The 24211-nt window shown below is 43.1% G+C and overlaps 1 protein-coding gene across 1 annotated transcript; it reads right to left on the bottom strand.

The window, feature by feature from the left end:
• Positions 1–344: 344 nt before the first annotated feature.
• fmn2b (formin 2b) lies at positions 345–22347 on the bottom strand. Its single transcript, XM_041816037.1, is given in 24 exon segments — positions 345–814; positions 941–1022; positions 2813–2962; positions 3263–3314; positions 4811–4903; positions 5173–5293; positions 5400–5459; positions 5817–5963; positions 7612–7741; positions 7831–7919; positions 8724–8785; positions 9325–9412; positions 9949–10096; positions 10314–10903; positions 12977–13023; positions 13440–13454; positions 13548–13674; positions 15811–15992; positions 16162–16397; positions 16617–17857; positions 19355–19369; positions 19898–20145; positions 22177–22209; positions 22212–22347. Coding segments are annotated over 24 exon segments (4119 nt in total). The 3' UTR covers positions 345–787.
• Between the last annotated feature and the right edge of the window lie 1864 nt (positions 22348–24211).

The raw sequence follows: 24211 nt of genomic DNA, 5'->3' as shown, positions 1-24211 counted from the left end.
TGTCAGAAATCTTGTAGAGCTGTCAGAGCATGACGCACCTTAATCATCAGAGCTGTTGTAAAAGTTTATCCTGTTTGTTCTTACTTTTAACACCAGATCTGATTTTCCACATTTTTTAGCCTCATCAAGAGTTAAAGCTTATATATCTACTATTATTTTTATAATAATTTTATTGACAATTAAACCAATTGCTTTCCATGCCAGTAAAGCTATTTGAGATGGATGGATGGATGGAGATAGGTATTGTGTCTTTTAGTGTCATTGTTTTTTGTATTTGTGAAAAATAAAAGAGAAAATGTAAACTTTTTTTCAACTTTATTTACATACTTACAGCTCCAACAAATACCACCTTAATTCACACGTTCAAAACTTTATTGCACAGGGACACTTCACTTCCTGTTCACACACATTCCACTTCCTGTTCACACAATCGCACACTCACACAGACACTTTTCAGTGTGAACCTGTACACAGGTGACCATTTAAGGTATTGATCCATTTCGTTAACCAGGTGTGACCATATATGGTATTGATCCATTTCGTTAACCAGTTATGGCCATATATGGTAAATAACTTGTAAGGTTATTTTTTTAATAGGAAAAATTGGACGAGAACAGAGCTGGGTTCAGTGTCTTTATGGAAACTGTTTAGTAAAGTCTGAAGTTTGAATTAATGTTTGTGTGAATGAAGGACAGTCATCTTCATCATCATCATAGTCATCCTCCTCATCCCCTCCGTCCCTCTGCTCTTCAGCTGGTGTCCCAACTTTGATTCATGGTCCTGGAGGTCAGATCTTCATGCCCAGCTTGGCTTTCTGAGAACAGAGAAGATGATTTATCTGACTATAATATGGTATATACAATGATATGGTTATAGTCAGATAAATAGCATGTCGTTCAATTTGATGAATGACATCATCAAAGGTCAAAGGTGAACTCACGATGCCTGTGGCGTGTTTGGGTTTGACGCTGTATGAAGATTTCTCCTTGGCTTGACGGAAAGATTCCTCTGCTGCTTTTAACCTGCAAACAGAACATTTCTATTAATGATGATACAAAGTCAGCAGTTACCACGGTCACAGTTTAAACCATAACAGCTAGGACATGACAGTCACCATTTGACATGGTTACAGTTTGAACCATAACCCCAGACAACAGTAGGGACATGACAGTCACCATTTGACATGGTTACAGTTTGAACCATAACCCCAGACAACAGTTAGGACATGACAGTCACCATTTAAAGGTGCAGTGCGTAATAATTAGCCTAGTAACATTTAGTACAACAAACAAACTTGGTTAAATGAAACATGATGTCTATAGGTAGGTCTATCCTAATTAGTGTTTATCCACCTGAAAAAATGTGTTTTATTTTTATATTAACTCAGAAAAGCAATCTACTCATACATGGGGAGGGTCCCCTCCACAGGTGCCGCCATCTTGAATTTTTTGCATTTTGCAGTTTGAACCATAACACCAGACAACAGTTAGGACATGACAGTCACCATTCAACATGGTTACAGTGAACCATAACACCAGACAAAGTCTCCAGTTAACATGGTAACAGTTTTAACTACAACACTGAGCCATCAGCTAAGATGTGACAATCATCAGTTAACACGGATACAGTTTAAACCATAACAGCTAGGATATCACAGTTACCAATCAATACAGTCACAGTTTTAACCATAACACAGAGCCAACAGTGAGAAGTCTCCAGTTGACACAGTCACAGTTTTAACTACAAGGAGTGATCCGTTAAGACATTACATTCATCAGTTAACATAGATACAGTTTAAACCATAACAGCCAAGACATCAGAATGACCATTAACACAGTGACAGTTTAAACCATGACACTAGACAAAATCTAGGACATCACAGTCACCATTTGAGATGGTCACAGTTCAAACCATAACACCAAACCATCAGCAAAGACGTCAAAGTCACCATTGAGCATGGATACAGTTCAAACCATAACATCGGTCAACAGCGAGGACATCACTTTCAACAGTTAACACAGTCACAGTTTAAACCATAGAAATTATATACGTAGACGCCTTATTGACTGTTTGCCCACTGTTGCTATACGTCAATGTGTCGCCATATTACCAGAGGAAAGACCATTCCATAAACAATGGAAGTCAATGAGGGATGAAGGGTTTTGTGATTAAAAACACACAAGTTTACATTTAAGTGGTCGTTGTGAGTTGTGGAATTAACGTGGAATACCTCTGGCAAGATGGAGGCGGCGTTGATGTACGGCCTACTGGCCAATGAGGCGTCTATGTATATTATGTCTATGGTTTAAACCACATAAACGATCCATCACCTTAGAAATCAGCCTAAACCATAACAGCTGGACATTTAACACAGTCACCATATAACACGTTCACAGTTTGAACCATAACACACAGTCACCATATAACACGGTCACAGTTTGCACCAAAACACAGAGTCAGCAGCCAGGACATTTAACACAGTCACCATATAACACGGTCACAGTTTGCACCAAAACACAGAGTCAGCAGCCAGGACATTTAACACAGTCACCATATAACACGGTCACAGTTTGCACCAAAACACAGAGTCAGCAGCCAGGACATTTAACACAGTCACCATATAACACGGTCACAGTTTGAACCATAACACAGAGTCAGCAGCCAGGACATTTAACACAGTCACCATTTAACTGGTGCTTTTCTGAATTCGTGTGTGTGTGTGTATGTTGTGTGCCTCTCCTTTAGTATGACTTCATCTTTTGTGTATTTTTGTGGACCTTTTGTGTATTTTCTGTGTTTTTTTGTTGTGTACCTGTCTTTTAGTATAACTTTGTTTTCTTTCTTCCACGTCTCCTTAAAGTCAGACGAGAACTCGTGCCAGACGCTGAACATAGTGTGTGGAGAAACTTCTTTTTCTCCGGCCTTGGCTTTCACCGAGAACGAGACGGAGAGCTCCAGGAACCTGGGTGGACACAGAGAGGTTAAAATAAAGTTACTATAATAAAATTATGAACAATCAAACAACAAATATCTTCATTTATTCATGCAGAGAGAATACAGGGGATTTAGAAACAGAGGGAGCAAACTAAATGGGAGGGATTTAAAAATGCCTGAGTGAATTAATCCTATTAAAAATGTCTAAATATGTCAAATAATATTTGAATATATACTAAACTAGTAGACTGTACATAAAAAACATTAACGACTTTTAATATGATGCTGTAGAGATTAATGTAGAATAAAACAGACATGTTCTTCTTACTGAGTGTGAGTGCTGCTGAGGCCGGCCTCCAAAGTCTCTAAATCACTTTTAGCTACAAGAGTAGAAAAAAAAAATGTTTTAGAAGAACAAACACACAGGTCAGTATAGTATGGCATTGACTACGACAATATACTATAATTGAGTTTAGTATTGTATACTGCGGTATGGTATAGTACAGCGCAGTATTGTACAGTGTTGTATAGAGTGGAATAGTATAGTATTGTCTATCAGAATGGAATGGTACGGTATATACCACGTTCCAAATGATTCTGCAAATTAGATTTTAGTGTCACAAACATTCATTTTTTTGTTTTTCAGTTAAACTCATGGATGGTATTGTCTCAGGGCTCTCTGGATCACTGAAATCAATCTCAGACACCTGTGATCATTAGTTTGCCAGGTGAACCCAATTAAAGGAAAACTACTTAAGAAGGACGTTCCACATTATTAAGCAGGCTACAGGTTTCAGCAATATGGGAAAGAAAAAAGGATCTCTGCTGCTGAAAAGACTCAAATAGTGCAATGCCTTGGACAAGGAATGAAAACATGAGATATTTCAGGAAAACTTCAGCGTGATCACCGCACTGTGAAGAAATTTGTGTCTGATTCAGAGCACAGATGGGTTCCTGCAGATAAAGGCATAATGAGGAAGGTTTCTGACAGACAAATTCATGGGATTAAGAGAGCAGATGCTAAAATGCCATTACAAAGCAGCAAACAGGTATTTGAAGCTGCTGGTGCCTCTGGAGTCCCACCAACCTCAGGGTGTAGGATCCTCCAGAGGCTTGCAGTCATGCATAAACCTACTATTCAGCCCCCCTAACCAATGCTCACAAGCAGAAACGGTTGCAGTGGGCCCAGAAATACATGAAGACTCATTTTCAAACAGTCTTGTTTACTGATGAGTGCCGTGCAACCCTGGATGGTCCAGATGGAGGAGTAGTGGATGGTTGGTGGATGGCCACCATGTCCCAACAAGGCTGCGACATCAGCAAGGAGGGGGTGGAGTCATGTTTTGGGCCAGAATCATGAGGAGAGAGCTGGTAGGCCCCTTTAGGGTCCCTGAAGGTGTGAAAATGACCTCGGCAAAGTATATAGAGTTTCTGACTGACCACTTTCTTCCATGGTACAAAAAGAAGAACCGTGCCTTCCATAGAAAAATGATCTTCATGCATGACAATGCACCATCTCATGCTGCAAAGAATCCCTCTGTGTCATTGGCTGCTATGGGCATAAAAGGAGAGAAACTCATGGTGTGGCCCCCATCCTCCCCTGACCTCAACCCTGTTGAGAACCTTTGGAGCATCCTCAAGCTAAAGATCTATGAGGGTGGGAGACAGTTCACATCAAAACAGCAGCTCTGGGAGGATATTCTGACATCTTGATGAAATAAAAAGTATACTGTCATTTGCACTGACTATTTAGGAAAATCAGAGAAAAATATAATTTGCATCATAATTTGGAACGCGGTGTAGAATAGAGTGTAGTATGATCTAGTGTAGTGTTGTTTAGTACAGAGAGTTGTCAGTGAGTGGTTATATAAGTCACCTTGTGCAGTAAAATCCTCCATCTTGGTTTTAAAAGGCTGCAGGTTCTCCTCATCAGACACCTTACACACCCTCTCAACCTCAGACGTACACGCTAAGAAAAAAACAACACAGTCGTTATAAAACAACATACTGCTAGTGCTGTGCCTGTCTTTATCAACACTGGTCTTTTATAATAGGGTACAGTCTTTGTTATAAAATGAAGGATTAATGCTGGTCCATTATAATATACGTTGGTCTTTATTGTATCAATGATGAGTAACATTGATTGATTGATTTTAACAGGGAAGACAGAGTTATTATATCACAACTGACCAATAAGACAGTGTTTTACCATGTCAGTGTTTGTGTGTGCTTTTGTACCTCTCAGATCCTTCCTCAGTCTCAGCACATCTTTGTGAAAATCTTCAAACTTCATCTGAGATGCCTGAAACAGATCAACAGGTTCTGGAAGCGGAAACACACACGTCTCTCTGCCTGCATCCTGGTCACACACATACACAATAACATACACACAAACACACATGGAGATGTTGTTAGTCATCTAGGATCATAGAGGATTGGTGTGAAAGTCTCTGCGTGGTTTTTACCTGGTCAAAGTGTCTGAGGTAATAGGAGACGATGTAGGAGAGCAGACTCCTTGCACTGTCCTGGAAGTACACATTAGACACACAACATCAGAGTCTAATGCTCTGTTCACATGGGACAAGGGACCTCTGGTAATTCGCAATAATCACAAGGGACGTCTGTGTTTTTAATCCTGTGTGAATCAAACGATAGGCTGACCCTGAGCTCTTTATCATATGCAATCAAAATATGAGCACACCAGCCTGCAGGATCGGCTGGAGACAAGGAGAGCGACCCTGCTTGGTTAAACAGTTTAAAGTGTTGTAATCATTTATATCTGTGCTCTGAACCTGGACCACCCACACTGCCTGTTTCCAGGCTGTTTCTATAGATGCCCCAAAATCAAGTCCTCACTGAGTGTGGTTTTGTGAGTCACTCACGCTGCTTTTGACATCCTTCAGTTTGGGCAGGATGTCCACGGTGAATCCATCCGCTTGTCCTCGGGTTCGATTCCCTCCATTCATAAAGTTTCCAAACGCCAGAACCAAACCCAGAACCTGCTTCACTGTCTCACTTTCATGCAGCGTCTGAAGAAACAACGGACACACAACACAGACAACAGACACACAAAGATAGAAACAGGAGGAGAAAACAGACACAGTTTGATCTGGAGGAGACTGAAAAGGTTGGAGTCTGAGGAGAACACATGGTGAAAGACAAAGAGCACACATATGTATTGATATACAGATAAATGGAAATATTGTTATATTTAAATCAAACATCATAAACCATGTTTCTGTAAAGCATTAGGGCCAAATGATGTTGGAGCTCCTTCTCCTCTCTCTAAAGCCAAGCACAGATGCCCTGAATTTCTGAGATCTACTTGATCTCCTTCTTCCTGTCCCTCCCCTAAGATCACAACCATGGCAGGACATCGATTGGCACGACAGTCAGTGAAAAGTCAAAGCTTTATAGACAACTTTCCCAGTGCCTGCTGAAGCCAATAACGACTGCAAAAATCAGACATACATTTCTGAGGTCTCCAAACCAGAACTCATGCAATCCTGTCCATCTCTGTTCATACAGGGACCTGATTGCTAGTAAATACCCAGGACTCCATACTCCCACAGTTAATTTCTCACATGGCATGGTTCTCAGGAATTTTTTCTCTGTTAGATTGCCATGTACATTTCCATGGAGGAGGGACCTACTGTCTCAGGTGAATGGGAGTCTTTTCCGTCCCATTTCATTGGGGCTCAAGGTGGTGGTCTGGCCTCTGAAAGAGACCGGCTCCTGGCACTAGGTCTACCACAGCCTGTTTTAAGCACATAGAAGGAAGCCTCGGCACCATCTACCTGGGCTGCATATTCCTATTGCTGGGGTCCGGGGGTGGGGCTCCCTACCCATGGCCCAGGATGTGACCGCTGTAGTTATTTACCAGATGAGTCAAGCAGGATCCTCCAACTTGATCCACCATTTCTGCCCAAGGTCCTGCCCAAACTCCATCTACCTCAGTTGGTTTAGTTCCAGTCACTTCTTTTATGCAAGGATGCTCAGGAGGTTAAGCGATTCCAGTCTGCCTTTTGCCCAGTCAGTGCTCTGACTGAGTATATTTGTGGTACATTGTCTTGAAAATTAGTTCAGCTCTTCATCTGCTTTGACTGAAGGCATGTGGGCAGGCAATAGCAAGCATGGGGGTGTTCGGGGGGGGCCAGCTCCTTCTCAGATTTGGCTACTTCGTAGGCCTTGTGGCAGGGAGCCTCTGTTTCAGAAATATGTGCAGCAGCCATATGGTGATCAAGTACAAGCTGTCCAAGCGCCCAAGTGCAAATTTCACCCTCTTCCAGCTAGTCTTGATTTTTGATGGACTGTCTTTTGCAGCTCTTGGCCTCTTGGGCTTGGCCTTTGCTACTTGTGGGGCCTTGACCTGGTTGCTATTGCCACTCTATGCCGCTCTGAGACAGGTTCTAATCAAACTATCAATGATTGCAGGCTTTATAGATGAGCTGTGTGTGGGGAGTGACCGGGTTACCTGGTGTGTCTTAAAGTTGAATCCACAGACCATGATAATGTCCCCACACTAACAGTCTACTCACCCAGAGAGCCAGGATTTCACAGTGGCCATACGTTCACAGAGTAGCACACCAACACTGAAGCTAACACCAATGAAAAACCACTAACAATAGTGCACAAACCCTTACTGAGAAAGATTTGCAGTGACCGACAAGGTCTCACCTTGCACACTCTCTGCAGTGTGTCTAGTTTCCTGTTGATGGACGACATACACTCAGTGAAGCTGGACTGGAAAAGGATGCAGAAGACGCGTCCAGAAAAGTTTGGGATGAGGGAAAGCTGGTGGAGGAATCTGAAACAGGAGAGGAAACACAACATTTATCTCTTTAGACTTGAACAGTCAGCAGTTTTCATCACATTGTCTAAAAGGAAAACACTCACTGCTCCGGTTTGTCCAGAGGTTTAGTCTCCTTGTCTTTGGAGGATTTGATGTGCTTTTCTATTTTCTCCAGTTCATCTGGCTGAGCTCTCTGTTGAGACACAAACAGTCCGCTTTAAAGTCCACGCTGGCCATTCACATTAAAATTCACTCTGACCATTCATGCTGAAATTCACTCTGACCTTTAATGTTTAAGTCCATTTAGTTTTGCATTCACCTTAAAGTAAAATCTGACAATTCACATTAAACTCCACTCTGACCATTCATGTTATAATTCACTCTGACCATTCATGATGAAATTGACAATGTTTGTCATGATCTGTTGGTGTGATGTGATATATTGTCTCATGTTTGTATACTGTGATTACTGATTGTATAAATTGTATTTCCCTAATGTAAACTGTGGACCACAGGAAGAATAGCTCACAGCTGATGCTTGAGCTTTGGGGATCCAAATAAACAAACAAACAAAAACATGACCAGTTCACTCCGAGACAACAGAGGAGACCAAGACTTTTCATAACATCATACTTATACCCTTATACGTGGGTTTTGCCACACATATGGACCTTGCCTCTGAACTATCATCCGCTGCCTTCATCTTTTGTTCAGAATTGTCATGGCAACCACTGTAGATGTAATCATAACTGTACCAACATGCAACAGGTCTCGAGCCTCCAGCTATCTTGCAGTGGTGTCTCGTGAGATGAGATTTTATGAAAATTGCGGGTCTTTATGCCCAAAAACTCCCTTCAATGGAAACACATTAAAATGCAATTGGATCACAGTCTGAACCAAACAAGACTTTGGGGTTAAAGGGTCCAGGACCCCTTAAGGCCCTCCAAAGGTCTCTGATTGGATCATTTTGGTCATTAGATATAGGGATCTTTCTCACATTTTCATACAGAGCCTGCAGTGTCTCCAGGTCCACCACTGTGTTGTCCAGGTTCAGGATAGCTTCCAGACAAAGAGACAGAGAGGAGACAGACATGAGCACCGATCACACTGATCAGACACAATCAATAAAGATATAATCAATAGAAATATAATCAACAACAGAGACAGAGGGGAGACAGACATGAGCACCGATCACACTGATCAGACACAATCAATAAAAATATAATCAATCAATAACGAAGACTGAATATTTTAATCAGCAGTGATCTTTGTCTGCAGTAGAAGATTAGGGTTAAATGTTCATTATTCCTGCTCAGGACTGGGTTAGTGTTGGGTAATTACCAACAGATTTTAAGATTTATTGATATTTTTTTAAGTGGATCACTTTAGAAATCATTGATCTTAGATCTTTGTGTTCATTCTCTACCTTTACTCTCATAGACCCTAGCAGTGTTTTTATGGTGTTAGTCATGGTTGGCTATGGTTGTGGTTGAACTGCTATCAGTTGCCACATGTGGTGCTGACCCAGTCAGTTTCCTCTGAGGAGCTGCTGTGGTCTAAACTGGTTTTTAGACAGTTTTAGTCAGAGATGAACTGACCGTGCTGAATGTCCTGAACATCCAGATGTAGAGAGGACATGAGGATTCCTACAGCCTGAGAGCGCTTGTTGTTCAGCAGCTTCATTACCTGAAACACAGTTAAATAAACATCAACTAAGAAAATTAATGTTTTCACACAAAAAAAACCCAATAAAAACCTTTTAAAATATGTCTCCACAATAAAGGGGACATATTATGCAAAAATCACTTTTTCAAGCTTTTCTAGCAAAAATATGTGCCCCTGGCCTGTCCTCAATCCCCCCCAAGAATCCACCCTCTCTTTCTCCACCCTTCAGAAAATGTGTGCTGAAACAAGCCCTTCTCAGTTTTTCCCCTCATGATGTCATGTGGGGAGTTAGCCCTGCCCCCAGGTTCAGTTGGCCCTCCCTGCTTGGAAGAAAGTTCTTCCCTCCTCTCCTGATCCTCCTCTCAGCTGCCAGCTGAGAGGAAGATCAGGAGAGCCTCATCCATTAGTTCATATCCATTTCCTGAGAGGGGTGGAGTCAGACAGCTTGTTAACATTTAAAGCCACAGACACAGAAACAGCTCGATCTGAGCAGAGCTGAAACAGAGGAGTTTTTAGACATGCAAAAATCCATTACTGGGTTGGGCCCGCCCACTGACCTGTTTGGATTTGGACTTGGTGATGGTGTCTGATAGCGGTTGTTTCTTCACTTTGATGGCTGATTTTGAAAACAACTCAACAAACTCATCAAAGTCCACCTCAGGCTCATCGATTGTCTCCCACACTAGCGAAGAAGAAGTAGCCTCCCTGTGGACACAGACAAGACCAATCAAGAATCTGATCAGACAGAACTAATCAAAAACTAATCAGACAGAACTAAACATTAATCTTATCAGACATTACTAATTAATAACCTAATCAGACATCTCAAATAAACTTATCAGACATCACTCATCAATAATCTAATCAGACATCACTAGTCAATAATCTTTCATTTACAGCCCTGCCCTCCCCCTCTCCTTACTTCTTGGTGCTGAGCTGGATCCTGGTCCAGTACAGGGGCTTCATGGGCCGGGGTGGCTCCACCACAGCCTTCCTGGGCGGTTTCTCCTGAGCCATGCCCAGAGCAAACAGTCCCAACGGGAGGGGCGGAGGCAGTGAGCCCAGAGCACCAGGAGGGGGAGGAGCACCTGGTGGTCCTGGAGGGGGCGGAGGACCACAGCCTGGAGGAGGGGGAGGGGGAGGTACCAGTCCACCAGGTGGGGGCGGTGGGGGCGGGGCTAGGCCTCCAGGGAGTGGTGGAGGGGGAGGGGGAGGAGCTAGACCCCCTGGTAGTGGTGGTGGGGGTGGAGGGGGTGGAACCAGTCCGCCAGGTAGGGGTGGTGGGGGTGGAGGAGGTGGAACCAGTCCGCCAGGTAAGGGTGGGGGTGGGGGTGGAGGACCTGCTGTACCTGGAGGTAATGGAGGGGGTGGTGGAGGTGGAGGGGGCGGAGCTACACCCCCTGGTAGTGGAGGTGGGGGTGGGGGCTGCATTAACTCTCCAGGTAATGGAGGTGGTGGAGGAGGAGCCAGACTCTGAGCAGGTCCCTGCTGACAGGAACACCTGTACCCATCCTGTCCAGGTCAGAGGGTGGAAGTCTGGAGGTGGGCACCACATCAGGATAAGAAGGCTTCCTCCATACCAAGGTCCTGAAACCTCTCTGTCAGTGGTGGGAGCGGAGCTGTATGGGTTTATTACAGTCTGAGTAGATATGATGGGTTTATTACAGTCTGAGTAGATATGATGGGTTTATTACAGTCTGAGTAGATATGATGGGTTTATTACAGTCTGAGTAGAGATATAGGAGGAGTTTATTACAGTCTGAGTAGAGATATAGGAGGAGTTTATTACAGTCTGAGTAGAGATATAGGAGGAGTTTATTACAGTCTGAGTAGAGATAAAGAAGGGGCTTATTTAGGTCTGAGTAGAGATATAGGAGGGGTTTATTACAGTCTGAGTAGAGATATAGGAGGGGTTTATTACAGTCTGAGTAGAGATATAGGAGGGGTTTATTACAGTCTGAGTAGAGATATAGGAGGGGTTTATTACAGTCTGAGTAGATATGATGGGTTTATTACAGTCTGAGTAGATATGATGGGTTTATTACAGTCTGAGTAGAGATATAGGAGGGGCTTATTTAAGTCTGAGTAGAGTTATTGGAGGGGTTTATTACAGTCTGAGTAGAGATATAGGAGGAGTTTATTACAGTCTGAGTAGAGATATAGGAGGAGTTTATTACAGTCTGAGTAGAGATATAGGAGGGGTTTATTACAGTCTGAGTAGAGATATAGGAGGGGTTTATTACAGTCTGAGTAGAGATATAGGAGGAGTTTATTACAGTCTGAGTAGAGATATAGGAGGGGCTTATTTAAGTCTGAGTAGAGATATTGGAGGGGTTTATTACAGTCTGAGTAGAGATATAGGAGGAGTTTATTACAGTCTGAGTAGAGATATAGAAGGAGTTTATTACAGTCTGAGTAGAGATATAGAAGGAGTTTATTACAGTCTGAGTAGAGATATAGGAGGAGTTTATTACAGTCTGAGTAGAGATATAGGAGGAGTTTATTACAGTCTGAGTAGAGATATAGGAGGGGCTTATTTAAGTCTGAGTAGAGATATTGGAGGGGCTTATTTAAGTCTGAGTAGAGATATTGGAGGGGTTTATTACAGTCTGAATAGAGATAAAGGAGGGGTTTATTTCAGTCTGAATAGAGATATAGGAGGAGTTTATTTAAGTCTGGGTAGAGATATAGGAGGGGCTTATTTAAAGGAGATATATTATACCATTTTCAGACAAGCTTAAATTGGTCTCAGAGGCCCCCAAAACATGCCTGTGAAGTTTGTTGCTGAAAAAACACTCCAGTATAGGATTTTTGTACATTTAAAGCCCCCTCTATTTCAGCCCTTCTCAGAACGAGCCATTTCTGTGTCTGTGCCTTTAAATGGTAATTAGCTGTCTGACTCTGTCCCTGACCACACCGCTCTCAGGAAATGGATGCAGTACTCCTGGTACTGCAGACATTTTTATCCGAAGGTTAGAACTTGACTGGGATTTGAACCATGAACCTCCCAGACTGTAGTCAGCAGGATAACCCACTGAGCTATCCAGCATTTCAGCTAGCAGTGGAGAGGATCAGTAGAGGAGAGCAGAACTTTTTAAGTCTGAGTAGAGATAAACCTGGGGCTTATTTACAGTCTGGTAGGTCACCAGGAGCTAAATCTGAGAACAGCTTATTTCAGCACACATTTTCTGAAGAGAGGAGAAAGAGAGGGGGAGAGGGAATGGATTTTTTTGGTATTTGAGGAGCTTGTGGACAGACCAGGGGCACACATTTGTGTTAGAAAAGCCTGAAAAAGTGATTTTTGCATAATATGTCTCCTTTAAGTCTGAGTAGAGATATATGAGGAGTTTGTTTAAATAACCCCCTCCTATGTCTCTACTCAGACTGTGCCTGTGCCACCCTCAGTCTGGCGTCCATTGGCACAGCCAGACTAGTCATAGGTGCATCTACCCACACCAGTTCTACCAGAGCCAGGGCACCTCACCATAGACAAGGAACTCCTAGCGTAGGAATGGGCGGGGGTTATACACCTCTAGGTGCAGAATAGATTGACTTGAAGTGAAACAGGAAGCTGAAGTGACTGACCTCATGGTTCTCCTGCTGCTTTATGTCCACCATGGCTGTCGCCTGATCTGAACAAAAACAGCAGAAAGAGAATCTGAGTCGAAGACTGATGATTGTTAAAAATGTTCTCTGCTCTGCTTTTATATTATTATTTTATTACAGAGCAATTAAATCTGATTTTATGCCCTCATGCTGTATCCTGTCATTGTGTAGTGCTGTGCCTCATGTCTGTTTTTAAAGTTTTTATAAAAGTCTTTATTTAGTATAAAGGACTTCATGAATAATCTATTATTACTGTGTCCTGTTGTATCATAACGTATCATGGTAATAAATGGTATATGGTGTCTTGCTGTACCGTATCATCATGTTAGCAAAAACAGGACAATTACTTAACTATGAAATAATCATATACCTGTCACTGGTGTACTGTAACTGAAACTCTACCTGGGTTAATTACAACATGACAACCCTAGGTCAAACTTACCTACAGCGCCCTCTACTGCAGCATGAAGGAAGAACACAGACAGTTTAAATACAAAGAACAGCATGATTACAGTTTAAGGATTGGTGTGGGTGTTAGTGAGTGACTCACTGGTCTCTGTAGACCTGGTCTTGGTCTTGGTCTCTCCTGGTCTGGCTGTTGTCCACAGTCCTCTCAGTCCATGGTCCAGACTCTGAGGAGGCTGGTTCACCGCCGCCCACGTGTACAGCTGCTCATGCTGATGGACGGAGAAGAATCTGCTTTAGTATGATGGTTAGGATCACAAACTTCATTATAATCAATAACAGATGGTAAGCCTGAATATTAACTTAAGATAGAAACAGGAAATCACCAGACAGTTATAAAATCTGCTTTACTATGATGATTAGGACCACAAACTTCATAATAATCAGTAACTGATGGTAAACCTGATCAATAACTTCAGATAGAAACAGGAAATAACCAGACAGTTATTTTAACAGGAATATAAAGATGTGCTTTTCAAACATAACTATCAGTTACTAACAACCTCTCCTAGTCGTCCTCCCATAGTGTCTCCTCCTGGTGTCTCCTCCTAGTCTCTACCCTAAAGCCTGTTTTAGAGTGGGAGTGTGACGCACGCGTGGATTTTCAGTTTGAATGCATGTTAACAAGTCAGGGCTTTCAGACTGCCTGCATGTGCGACGCGTCTCGCATGGCTGATAAGCCCGGCTCAGGCGCAGAGAGTTGAGAGATTTGAAGTCCTGCCTATTTTTTCCGCGCACCGCATGTGGCTGGTGACCATACTAGACAGGAAAATGATAAATGAAGAGCCATTTTTGACATTGTGGCAAATACACATAGAATATGTTTACAATGTGTTTCTTGATAACCTTGAGGAAGGCCACAAGCTTTAATGCGCCTGTCTGATAAATTTGTTCACTAAAGAGCAACTATTAGTGAAGCTTTATGTCTCTTTATGTCTCCACACAGGATGTTTTTATTTTGAAAAGTTCCAAACAAACTTCCACTGTACACTGAATCAAGTTGCTTTTAGGGGGGTTTATTGAAGTAAAACTTATGAAGAAGGACAGGGCTTTGAGAGCAGGGAGATGTGGCTGACACGCAGAAAACTCCTATGTGAAAGCCACAACGGCAGGAGCCGGAGCAGACACGCACGGCACACGCAAGCAGCAAAACACGCTCCCAGTCTGAAACGGGCATAAGTCTCTCCTCCTTCTGTCCTCCCATAGTGTCTCCTCCAAGTGTCTCCTCCAAGTGTCTCTTTCAAGTGTCTCTACATAGTGTCTTCCAAGCCTTTCCCAGTCTCTATACCTTGTGTCTCCTCCTAGGGTCTCCCCAGGCATCTCCTCCTATTCTCCTCCTCTTAGTGTCTCCTGTTGGTGTCTCCTCCTACGGTCTCCATCTATTGTCTCCGCTTTGTCTCTCCCCCTAGTTCGCCCCCTACTGTCTTTTCCAAGTGTCTCCACCTGTGGTCCTCCCCAGTCCCTCCCCCTTGGGTCTCTGACTAGTGTTTCCTCCTTGTCTCTCCTTCTAGTGTCTCCCCCTAGTGCGTTCTCCTTGTCTCTCCCCCTAGATTTTTCTCCTCCTTGTCTCTTCCACTAGTGTTACCTTGTTTTGTCTCCTCACACTTCCTACTCCTTCTCTCTCCCCCTTATGACTCTGCCTAGTGACTCCTCCCAGTCTTTTCTTCTACTGTCTCTGTCTAGTCTCTCCTCCTAGTATATTCTCCTAATGTCTCCCCCCAAATTTTTCTCCTACTCTCTCCCATAGTGTCTCCTCCTAGTCTCTACCTTAAGTCTCTCCTCCTTCCGTTCTCCGATAGAGTCTCCTCCGAGTGTCTTCCCCTAGTGTCTCCTTCTAGTGTCTCTGCTAAGTGTTTTCCCATAGCCCCCTCCCAAGTCTCTCTACCTTGTGTCTCTTCCTTGTCTCTAGGGTCTCCCCCAGCATCTCTATTCTCCCCCTCTTAGTGTCTCCTCTTGGTGTCTCATCCCAGTGTCTCCTCCTAGTGTCTACCCATAGTGTCTCCTCCTTGTATCTTTTCCTAATGTCCCTTCTAGTTTTTTCTCCTAGTCTCTCCCATAGTGTCTCCTCCTTGTGTCTCCCCTAGTGTCTCCTCCTAGTGTCTCCTCCTAGTGTCTCCTCCTAGTGTCCCACCTAGTGTCCCACCTAGTGTCTCCTCCTAGTGTCTCCTCCTTGTATCTTCTCCTAATGTCCCCATTAGTCTCTCCTCCTAGTCTCTCCTCCTAGTCTCTCCCCGTAGTGTTTCTGATGTTTAGACCAGTCTCCTGAGTGTTGTCATCAATAACCCTGTCTCCATGTTCCAGCATTGTCAAACTGTCCATGAACCACAGATCTACATGTCACTTCTCACGTCAAACTTGGTGGGTCCAGTCGAGCTGACTTGGGCGGAGCTTCCTCCCAGCTGCTCCCTGAAGCAGTCAGTGAATGGTAACAGAAGACCCATCGCCAAAATCCTGGAACACAGACGCTCAGCCTCCTCGGGCTCAGCCTTCTCCTGCTGCTGCAGAAATAGCTTCTCCAGCAAGGTGCGCCCTAACATGAGAAACATAAAGAGTCAGCTAATGTAACACATGAGAACAAGGTGTAATACATAAGAACTGTGAAGGGTCGATTGGGATTTGGGCACATTTAGCATAGAATTGAACTGATGAGACTCGTGATTATTTATTAGATTTATCTAGATGCTGTCATGGCGTCTTACCTGTAAAAATGTCCTGGAAGGAGCACGCCTGTCCGTATGATGACCTCCTAGTACAGCACAGCGGTTGGCTCCCTCCTCCTCCCTCCCCTCTGAAGGTAACCAGGTATTCTCCTCCCTCCTCCTCTCTGCTCCTCATCCTCCGCTCCAGCTCCTCTGTCCAGTCAGCTGATCGACTCAGAGAGCCAGTCAAGCTGTGAGAGCGCTTCCGGCTGGTCGTTGGAACCCCGCCCACCAACCTGAGGACACAATGCAGTAACTCAGTTACTTTTTGCAAGCAGTAACTAGTAACTGTAACTAGTAACATTTTTCAGTTACTTGCCCAACACTTATTGTTTTCTATTTCATCACTGATTGGTTCACTTCATATGGACCAATACCATATCTGACGTCTGATTGGTCCACAGTTTTAAACAGCATGATAAATCATTGTTAGCATGCTGCTAATGCTGACCTACCTGCTCAGGTGATGGTGGGCTCTTCGGGGGGAGAGTGGGCTGTGGCAGGGGGACAGGGCGGGGGAGACTCCGGGGGAGCTGAGCACCCTGGTGGTGGTCTTGATGTAGGACGGGAAGATGGGGGGGTAAGGTTTGACGGACAGGCTGGAGGAGGAGGTGGAGGGGGTGTGGGAAGACCTGAGGATACGTTTGGCAAGGGGCGGGCTCTCCTGGGGGGGGGTGAGGCCCCTCCAACTCTGTGAGGGGGGGGCAAGGTCAGATACAGGACTCAGGTAGTCCTCTAGAGACTCTGCACTGGTACCTGAGTCCAGGACAGCGCCCCCTCTCTCGACCTCGTCTCCTCCATCACACTCAGGGGTCTGCCCCCCGCTCTCAGAGCTCCGCCCCTCGCTCTGTCCTGCTGGTGGAGGGCTCAGATCCTCCTCAGGCCCCCCATCCGGCCCCCTATGGTCCTGCTGGGCTTCACTTCCTGCCTCCTCCTCCTCTTCAGGCCCCAAGGGTCTCTCGGCGAGGCTGTGACTGCTGGTTGCCATGGAGACCAGGCTGACTGCTGCCCCTCCTGCCATCTCCATGGAAACCCCTGTGAGTGGGAGCTGCTGCAGCAAAGCATGCTGGTCTTTTGTGGAAGCACAAAGAGTGGCTTCCTTCCCCCTCCTCTGGTCTGTGTGTGAGGAGGGGTCAGCTGGGGTAGGAGGGGGTCCCAGTTTAGAGGGGGTGTCTGTCAGGAGAGGAGTGGGTCCTGGTTTAGAGGGGGGGTCCACCAGGAGAGGAGAGATTCCTGATTCACTGGGGGGATCCAGTGGGAGAGGAAGAGGTTCTGTGGGTGTGGGGGGTTGAGGTGAGTGTCCTGCGGGTGTGGGGAGCTGAGGTGAGGGTCCTGTGGTTGTGGGGGGGTGGGATTGGTGTCCTGTGGGTGTGGGGGCGTGAGGCAGGGGGGGGGTGGACTCCAGGAATGACAGTGCATCAGAGCCCAGCTCTAGTTCAGGGGTATGATCCGGTTCAGGGGGAGTGAACTTCACCGCTCCATTACTCTGTTTCCTCCCCACCTCCAGGCCCCCCCAGCTTCCCCCTCCCTGATGCTGCAGCCGGATGGCGAGCTGGATGTCCGCAAGAAGGTCATCGTGGTCAGCAGCTGAGTGGAAGCTGTAGATGTCGGTGTCCGATCCTGAACTGCCCCCCCGCGGAGCTCCCCCCTCCTCAATGGGAGATGTAGCTGCTGTGGAGGTCTTCCTCTGGACCCCCTGGTCACCTCCATCCCTGCCTGTAGGGATAAAATGTGATTACTGTAATAAAAATAGTGACAAAATAGGAGGAATAGAAGGAATATTTCTGAAGTTACTCTCATTATTAAAAAAAATAAATGAGGAATATTTCTGTAGTTTTGATAACATTTGTTATTTATGATGGTTTTCTTAATAATTATCATCATTGTTATATTTAATCTTATATTTATGCATTTAAGAATTAAATATGATGAATATTTCTGTAGAATTAATCACATTTATAATGTATCATTATCTCCTCAATTATTATTATTATTGTTATATTTATTATTATTATTATTATTATAAATATGAAAATTAAATAAGACTTAAAATTCTGTAGTATTGATTACCTTTTTATTTATCATTATTCAAAAAATATTTTATTGTTATAGTTACAGTATTCTTCTTATTATAAAAAATAGAAAATAAATGAGAGGAATATTTCTGTTTCATTTTTTATTCATCATTATTTTCTTAATTATTATTATGTCATATGTTATGTTATATGTTATATGTTATGTTATGTTATATGTTATATAATGCTACACTTTGATTATAATTATTGGTAATTAGACATTAGATAATTCTGTAGTATTTATAACATTATTTTTTATCAAAATAAAAATTGTAATAAAGCAGTATTATTTCTGTGGTATTGACAACCTTTATTATTATTAAAATTATGACAAAATAGTAATTTAATAGGAGGGATAATTTTGTAGTATTGATAACATAATTTATGATAACTACTGTATCAATATTATAAATAATGTAACAAACAAGTAACATTTTAGTAACATATTATTTTTATTATTATTATTATTATTATTTTTATTATTATTATTATTATTACTATTATTATTATAACTATTACTGTTTTGTTCATGTTGTTGTTGCTGTTATTATTATTAATATTGTGAAAAGTAGTAATATTTCTGTGGCATTGATTACATTAATTTTTATTAATTAAAGAGGAGGAAATCTTTAAATTTAAAACATTCATTATAATACCTATAATTTTTTACTATTGTTATTATGAATATAGCAATAAATTAGTAATATTTCTGTTGAATTGCTATCATTTATTATAATCAATATTATTATTTATAAAGTAATAAAATAGTAGCAATATTCCTATAGTACTGATTGCACTTATTACTGTTATCATTATTAATATAATTGATATAAAAATAATAAAAAACTGGTAATAGTTACGATGCATTGATATTATTTATTAATATAATTAATATTAGTGGTAGTGGTTTTATAATGTAGTAATATAATAGAAGTTATATTTCTTTAGTACTGTTAACATTTATTATTTCCTGGTTAGCGTAATTCTGTAAATCAGCTGTATGAACATTTCACTAAATCAAAAAAAGATCTACCGAAATCCAAATACAGAAAAAAACTTAAAGCTGGAGTATGTAACATCCAATGAGAACTGTGTAGAATCAACTCTACTCCCACCACTTCTTGTTCTTCTCCCTTTTCAAGCTCCGTAGCTCCGCCCCTCTTCTCACATACCTCCTCCTGAACATGTCTGCTTAATCGAACACTGACAGTGGCAAAGCTCTTGTGGAGTGATTTTGATCCGCTTTTCCACTGAAATCAACGGCCGAATCACAGACAAGAAAACACTTCATCTCAGCATGAACAAATTCTACTTAGGACTGAACACCGCCGTTAACGCCGCCATTGTATCGACTTCTCACTGAGCTGAGAGATGGAAGCGCACCTACTACAGCTGCCAATAGGAACGCCCCCTCTGACCTGAGCCGTGATTGGCTGCGAGTACTAGCCTCCTCATTGGCTGGAGCATCGTCCCATGCTGGTTTTCCTCATGTGAGAGTGCAGCATGAGGAGGCGTAGCAGAAGTGTGTTATTCTGTTTGATGGCTTCAATGACAGACCCTGATGGGTTGTGTTGTTTTTGTGGGCATACGATACTAAAAATAAATCGATTACTATAGCTCAAACTATATAATTAAAACAGAAAAGTAACTCTCGGTGAAACTACCTCACCTTCATCCTTGCCCCCTCTTGCTGGTCTGCGGTCGGGGAGGGGAGGTTCGGGGTCAAGCTCGTCGTTGGACAGGGGAGGGGTCTTGCTCCCATCCTCGTTGGTGGACTCTAAGACGTCCTCCCTCGACCCGGTTACCGATGATGACGCATCTCCTCGCCCTCTGAGGTTACCCTTCTTCTTCCGGATGGAGAAAACGGATGACTTGGACTCTGATTTGTTTTTCTTCTTTGCTGGTGCTGGTGAGGATTACAGAAGGATTAGAAATAGACTGAGACTTAGAGTCAGGCTTAGGCTTAGGCTAAGGGTCAGAGTTAAGCTTAGGGTCAGGGTTATGCCAATAACAACAATACTTTACACAACCAACCACATTCATGACTTAAAAGTGTTATCTTTTACATACATACATGTTTACCATAACATGCATAAGAAGGTCAGCTCTAAGGTTAAGAAGAACATTCCATCAAGGGTCATTGCCCCATGCCCTGTCTGGGTTAAAATGTTCCCTCAAAATTAATGGTGGTAACTTGGATAGATTGGGTCATTCAGGTTTAAAGTCTGAAATATAAAATCTGACCAGTTACATGGTTATTGAGTGCCCAGTTCTAACAGCCTGTAACTAATTCATTAAAAATATATTTCTTTATCAAGAGGATTGGGGATATGACATTATATGATAAAGTTACTGGTTTATGTGAGCATCTGTTCAGAGTCTCTTCATTACAGAGGAAGAGTAAGCTGATCATGTGACCAGAGGTGTCATAAAATGACTTCAAACACCTTATGTTTGTGATTTAAATGTGTTCAATGAGTTGGACATTAACTTTTATGTCGCCATTAATACACAAGAAAATGTACAAAATCACGTGTTGACAGAAAGACTACAGCTCCTACTGTCTCTGAGGTCTCCGGTTAAAAGTCAGCAGGAACACCAGTCCAACATAAGACCAACATTAGACCACTATAATCCTCTCTAGAATCAGACCAGAGAAACAGAGCTCTGATTCAAGTCAGCAGGAACACCAGTCCAACATTAGACCACTATAATCCTCTCTAGAATCAGACAAAAGTCACGGAGCTCTACGTCAAGTCAGCAGGAACACCAGTCCAACATTAGACCACTATAATCCTCTCTAGAATCAGACCAGAGAAACAGAGCTCTGATTCAAGTCAGCAGGAACACCAGTCCAACATAAGACCAACATAAGACCACTATGATCCTCTCTAGAATCAGACCAGAGTCACAGAGCTGTACTTTAGACCAGTAGGAACACCAGTACAACAGTAGATCTCTCTAGAATCCCCCACCATTCAGACACAAGGCTGGTTTTCACCTTGGAGAAGAGGAATTAATGTTTACTGCTCCTTCCAGTCAGCCTGCAAACTAGTAGAATAGAAAAATCAGCAGTATGAATATCAGGATATCATGAGCGCCCCCTGCAGACTGGCGTGTGTAACCCTGAGTCCTGTCCTTTGGATCCTGCTGCCTCTGAGTTAATTTCATTTCTAATAATCACTGGTAAAATCCTGAAAAATCAGTGTCAAATCTCTGAAACCTCTGCAAACATTTCTGTGATGGTATTGATTAGTTATTGAGTCATGTAGGCTAGCTAGCCCGAACCATAGCCCCACTCCTGGTTTCCATGGTGACCAACAGTTATCTAAATGGCAAGTTAGGAGCTTTCCTCTACTAGGGTGGCCGTGAGAGACTGAGCATGCTCTGATGTTGTCAGGAACGTTTTACTTTTTAATCCACATCACATATTTGGTCCAGTCTGCACCCTGATGTCCCCAGGGTTTAGGGTTCCCCTTTCTGTCCAGAACTCTATTGAAGCTAACTGGTCCTTAGACCATCCTCTCATACTGTTTAACTCTGATGTAAAGATGCTCTACCAGACACCACAGGATCAGACCAGCAGGACTCACTTCCTGTCTTTGAAATAGACCATGACCCTAACCAGGCTCCAAATAGACCCCTAAGCCTAGCTGAACCCCTGACCCTAACTGGACCCTTGCCCACAACCGGACCCCTATCTGGACCCTTGGCCCTAACTGGACCCCTGCACCTACCCCGGACCCCTAACTGGAACCCCAAGCCAAACTAAACCCCTGACCCTAACCGGACCCCTGGCCCTTCTCTTGCTGTGATGTCTGGACTCTCCACCCCTTCCTGTCCCCATCTGTATCTCCTCCTCTCCGTCCTTCTCGATCTCATTCCTGCAGAAACTGAAATCACCACCGTGATCCCCGATCCGTTGATGTTGATGAAACATTTCCAACCATCCCCCCTCCTCCCCCTCCCCCTCGTGCTTACCGTGGTGTTTCTTTCCTCCTTTTTTTGTCACCTCCCCCCCACCCTCCCTCCACCCTTCATCCAGAGACGGGTAGCTTCCATTCCCCGCTGCTGCTGCTGCTCTCTTCTGCTTGGCCTCCTGGTTGCCCATGATGATGGAGGTGTGTTCAGGTCATGCTGGGGGGGGCCCTGGTACCTGGGGGGGCATGAGTCCGGGTCCTGGTGGAGAAGAGGAGTCGGTCTGGTGAGAGGAGACGATCAGGAGGAGGAGCTGCTGCTGTTTTTTTAGCTCCTTCTTCCTCGTTGGTGTCCGCTGACGGAGGCTGGCTTGGCTCTGATGCTGACGCTGATGCAGGAGAGAGAGAGAGAGAGATGCAGCTCGTTTTCCTCCTACCCCCGCTCTTTCTCTGTCTTACCCCCCCCCCCACACCTCCTCCTCCCCCCTCCTCTTCCTCCTCTCCATCTGCTGAATGTGACGCAGGCGCTGCAGGCAGGGAGAGAGAGAGAGAGAGAGAGAGAGAGGAGCATGCTGGGAAAAGGGACCTGACAGTAATGAAAATGCTGCTCCTGTCTACACTACATTACCCAGGGTGCTCAGTGTGGGAAAGTCTCCCATAAAAGGCCCTTTAATGGGTCTCTGTGTTACTAAGCTGCTCCTATAGCTGAGGGTCTAAGGCAGGGGTTTCAAACTCTATCACAGCAGGGGCTGGATTCTGGATTCAGGTCTAACCTGAGGGCTTAACAGGGTCACCTCTATAACCAGAAACTGTCAACGTGTACTAGTTGTGAGATGCTAAATTGAAAATGTGAAATTAAAACAGAAATTAATTTCTTTTCCCACATTTTAAATATTTTTACTCCTTACTTTTTCAGATTTTGTGACTTAAAAGGAAATCTTAAACCATAAAGGATAAGTTCACATTTTTATACTTGAGGAAATCTGCAGACCTCAGACTGATGGGCCAGTTAGAACAGAAATATGGGATCATCTTGTGGGCCAGATTTAACTGTTCCACGGGCCGGATTTGGCCCCCAGGCCTTGAGTTTGACACCCATGGTCTAAGGAGTCTCTCCTCAGAATGAACCTCTTCCTGAATGAGGAATCATCATCAGGTTCATGGAAATGTTCGACCGCTCAGATGGATTTAGATCTAGATTTATCGAAGGCCTTTCCGTTGACCACTCTGCTGCAGGAGTTGGTTGGTACCAGGTCTTCCAAACACAATAAAATGGTTTGGAATGATCTAAGTCAGGGGTGTCAAACTCAAGGCCCGGAGTCCAAATCTGGCCCATGGAACGATTATATCCGGCCCACAGGATCATATCACATTTGTATTATAACTGGCCCACCAGAATGAGGTCTGCAGATTTCCTCCAGTCTAAGTTGTTAAGCCATCAAAATCTGAAAAAGTAGAGTGTAAGAAAGATTTCTTAAAAAGTCAAGAATGTGGGGGAAAAAATTAATTTGTGTTTTATTTCATATTTTCAATTTTGCATATCAAGAGTACAACTCAAATGTATGATTTTGACTTTTGATTTCATACTTTGACCTTTTCTACTCATTACTTGGACTTTATGAGTCACATTTTTATCTTTTAGATTTCCAATTTTAAATTTTGAGTCATATTTTAAACTTTTGAATACTTTGGCTTTTTAACCCTATATTTTGACTTTAAAACTCATGATTTAGATTTTTTTTTCTCATATTTTGACCTTTTAAATCAAATTTTTTTACTTTTTATATCATATTTTGGCCCTCAACTCCCAATTTTAAATTAAATTAATATTTTTAACTTCTTAAGATACTCCTAATTTTGGCCTTTTAATCCCATATTTTGACCTACCAGACTCACAATTTAAAATTCTGAGTCATATATTGACTTTTAAACTCATGATTTCAAATATTTTTGTCATATTTTGACATTTTAAATTAAAATGTTTTACTTTCTGTCACATTTTGACCTCAAAAACTCCTAATTTTGAAGTCACATTTTTGACTCCTTAGGTCATCATTT

The sequence above is a fragment of the Cheilinus undulatus genome, linkage group 20, assembly GCF_018320785.1.
Source record: "Cheilinus undulatus linkage group 20, ASM1832078v1, whole genome shotgun sequence".
NCBI classification, from domain to species: Eukaryota; Metazoa; Chordata; class Actinopteri; order Labriformes; family Labridae; genus Cheilinus; species Cheilinus undulatus.
Note: the sequence above shows the minus strand (reverse complement) of the source record. Positions and strands in the feature narration are given on the sequence as shown.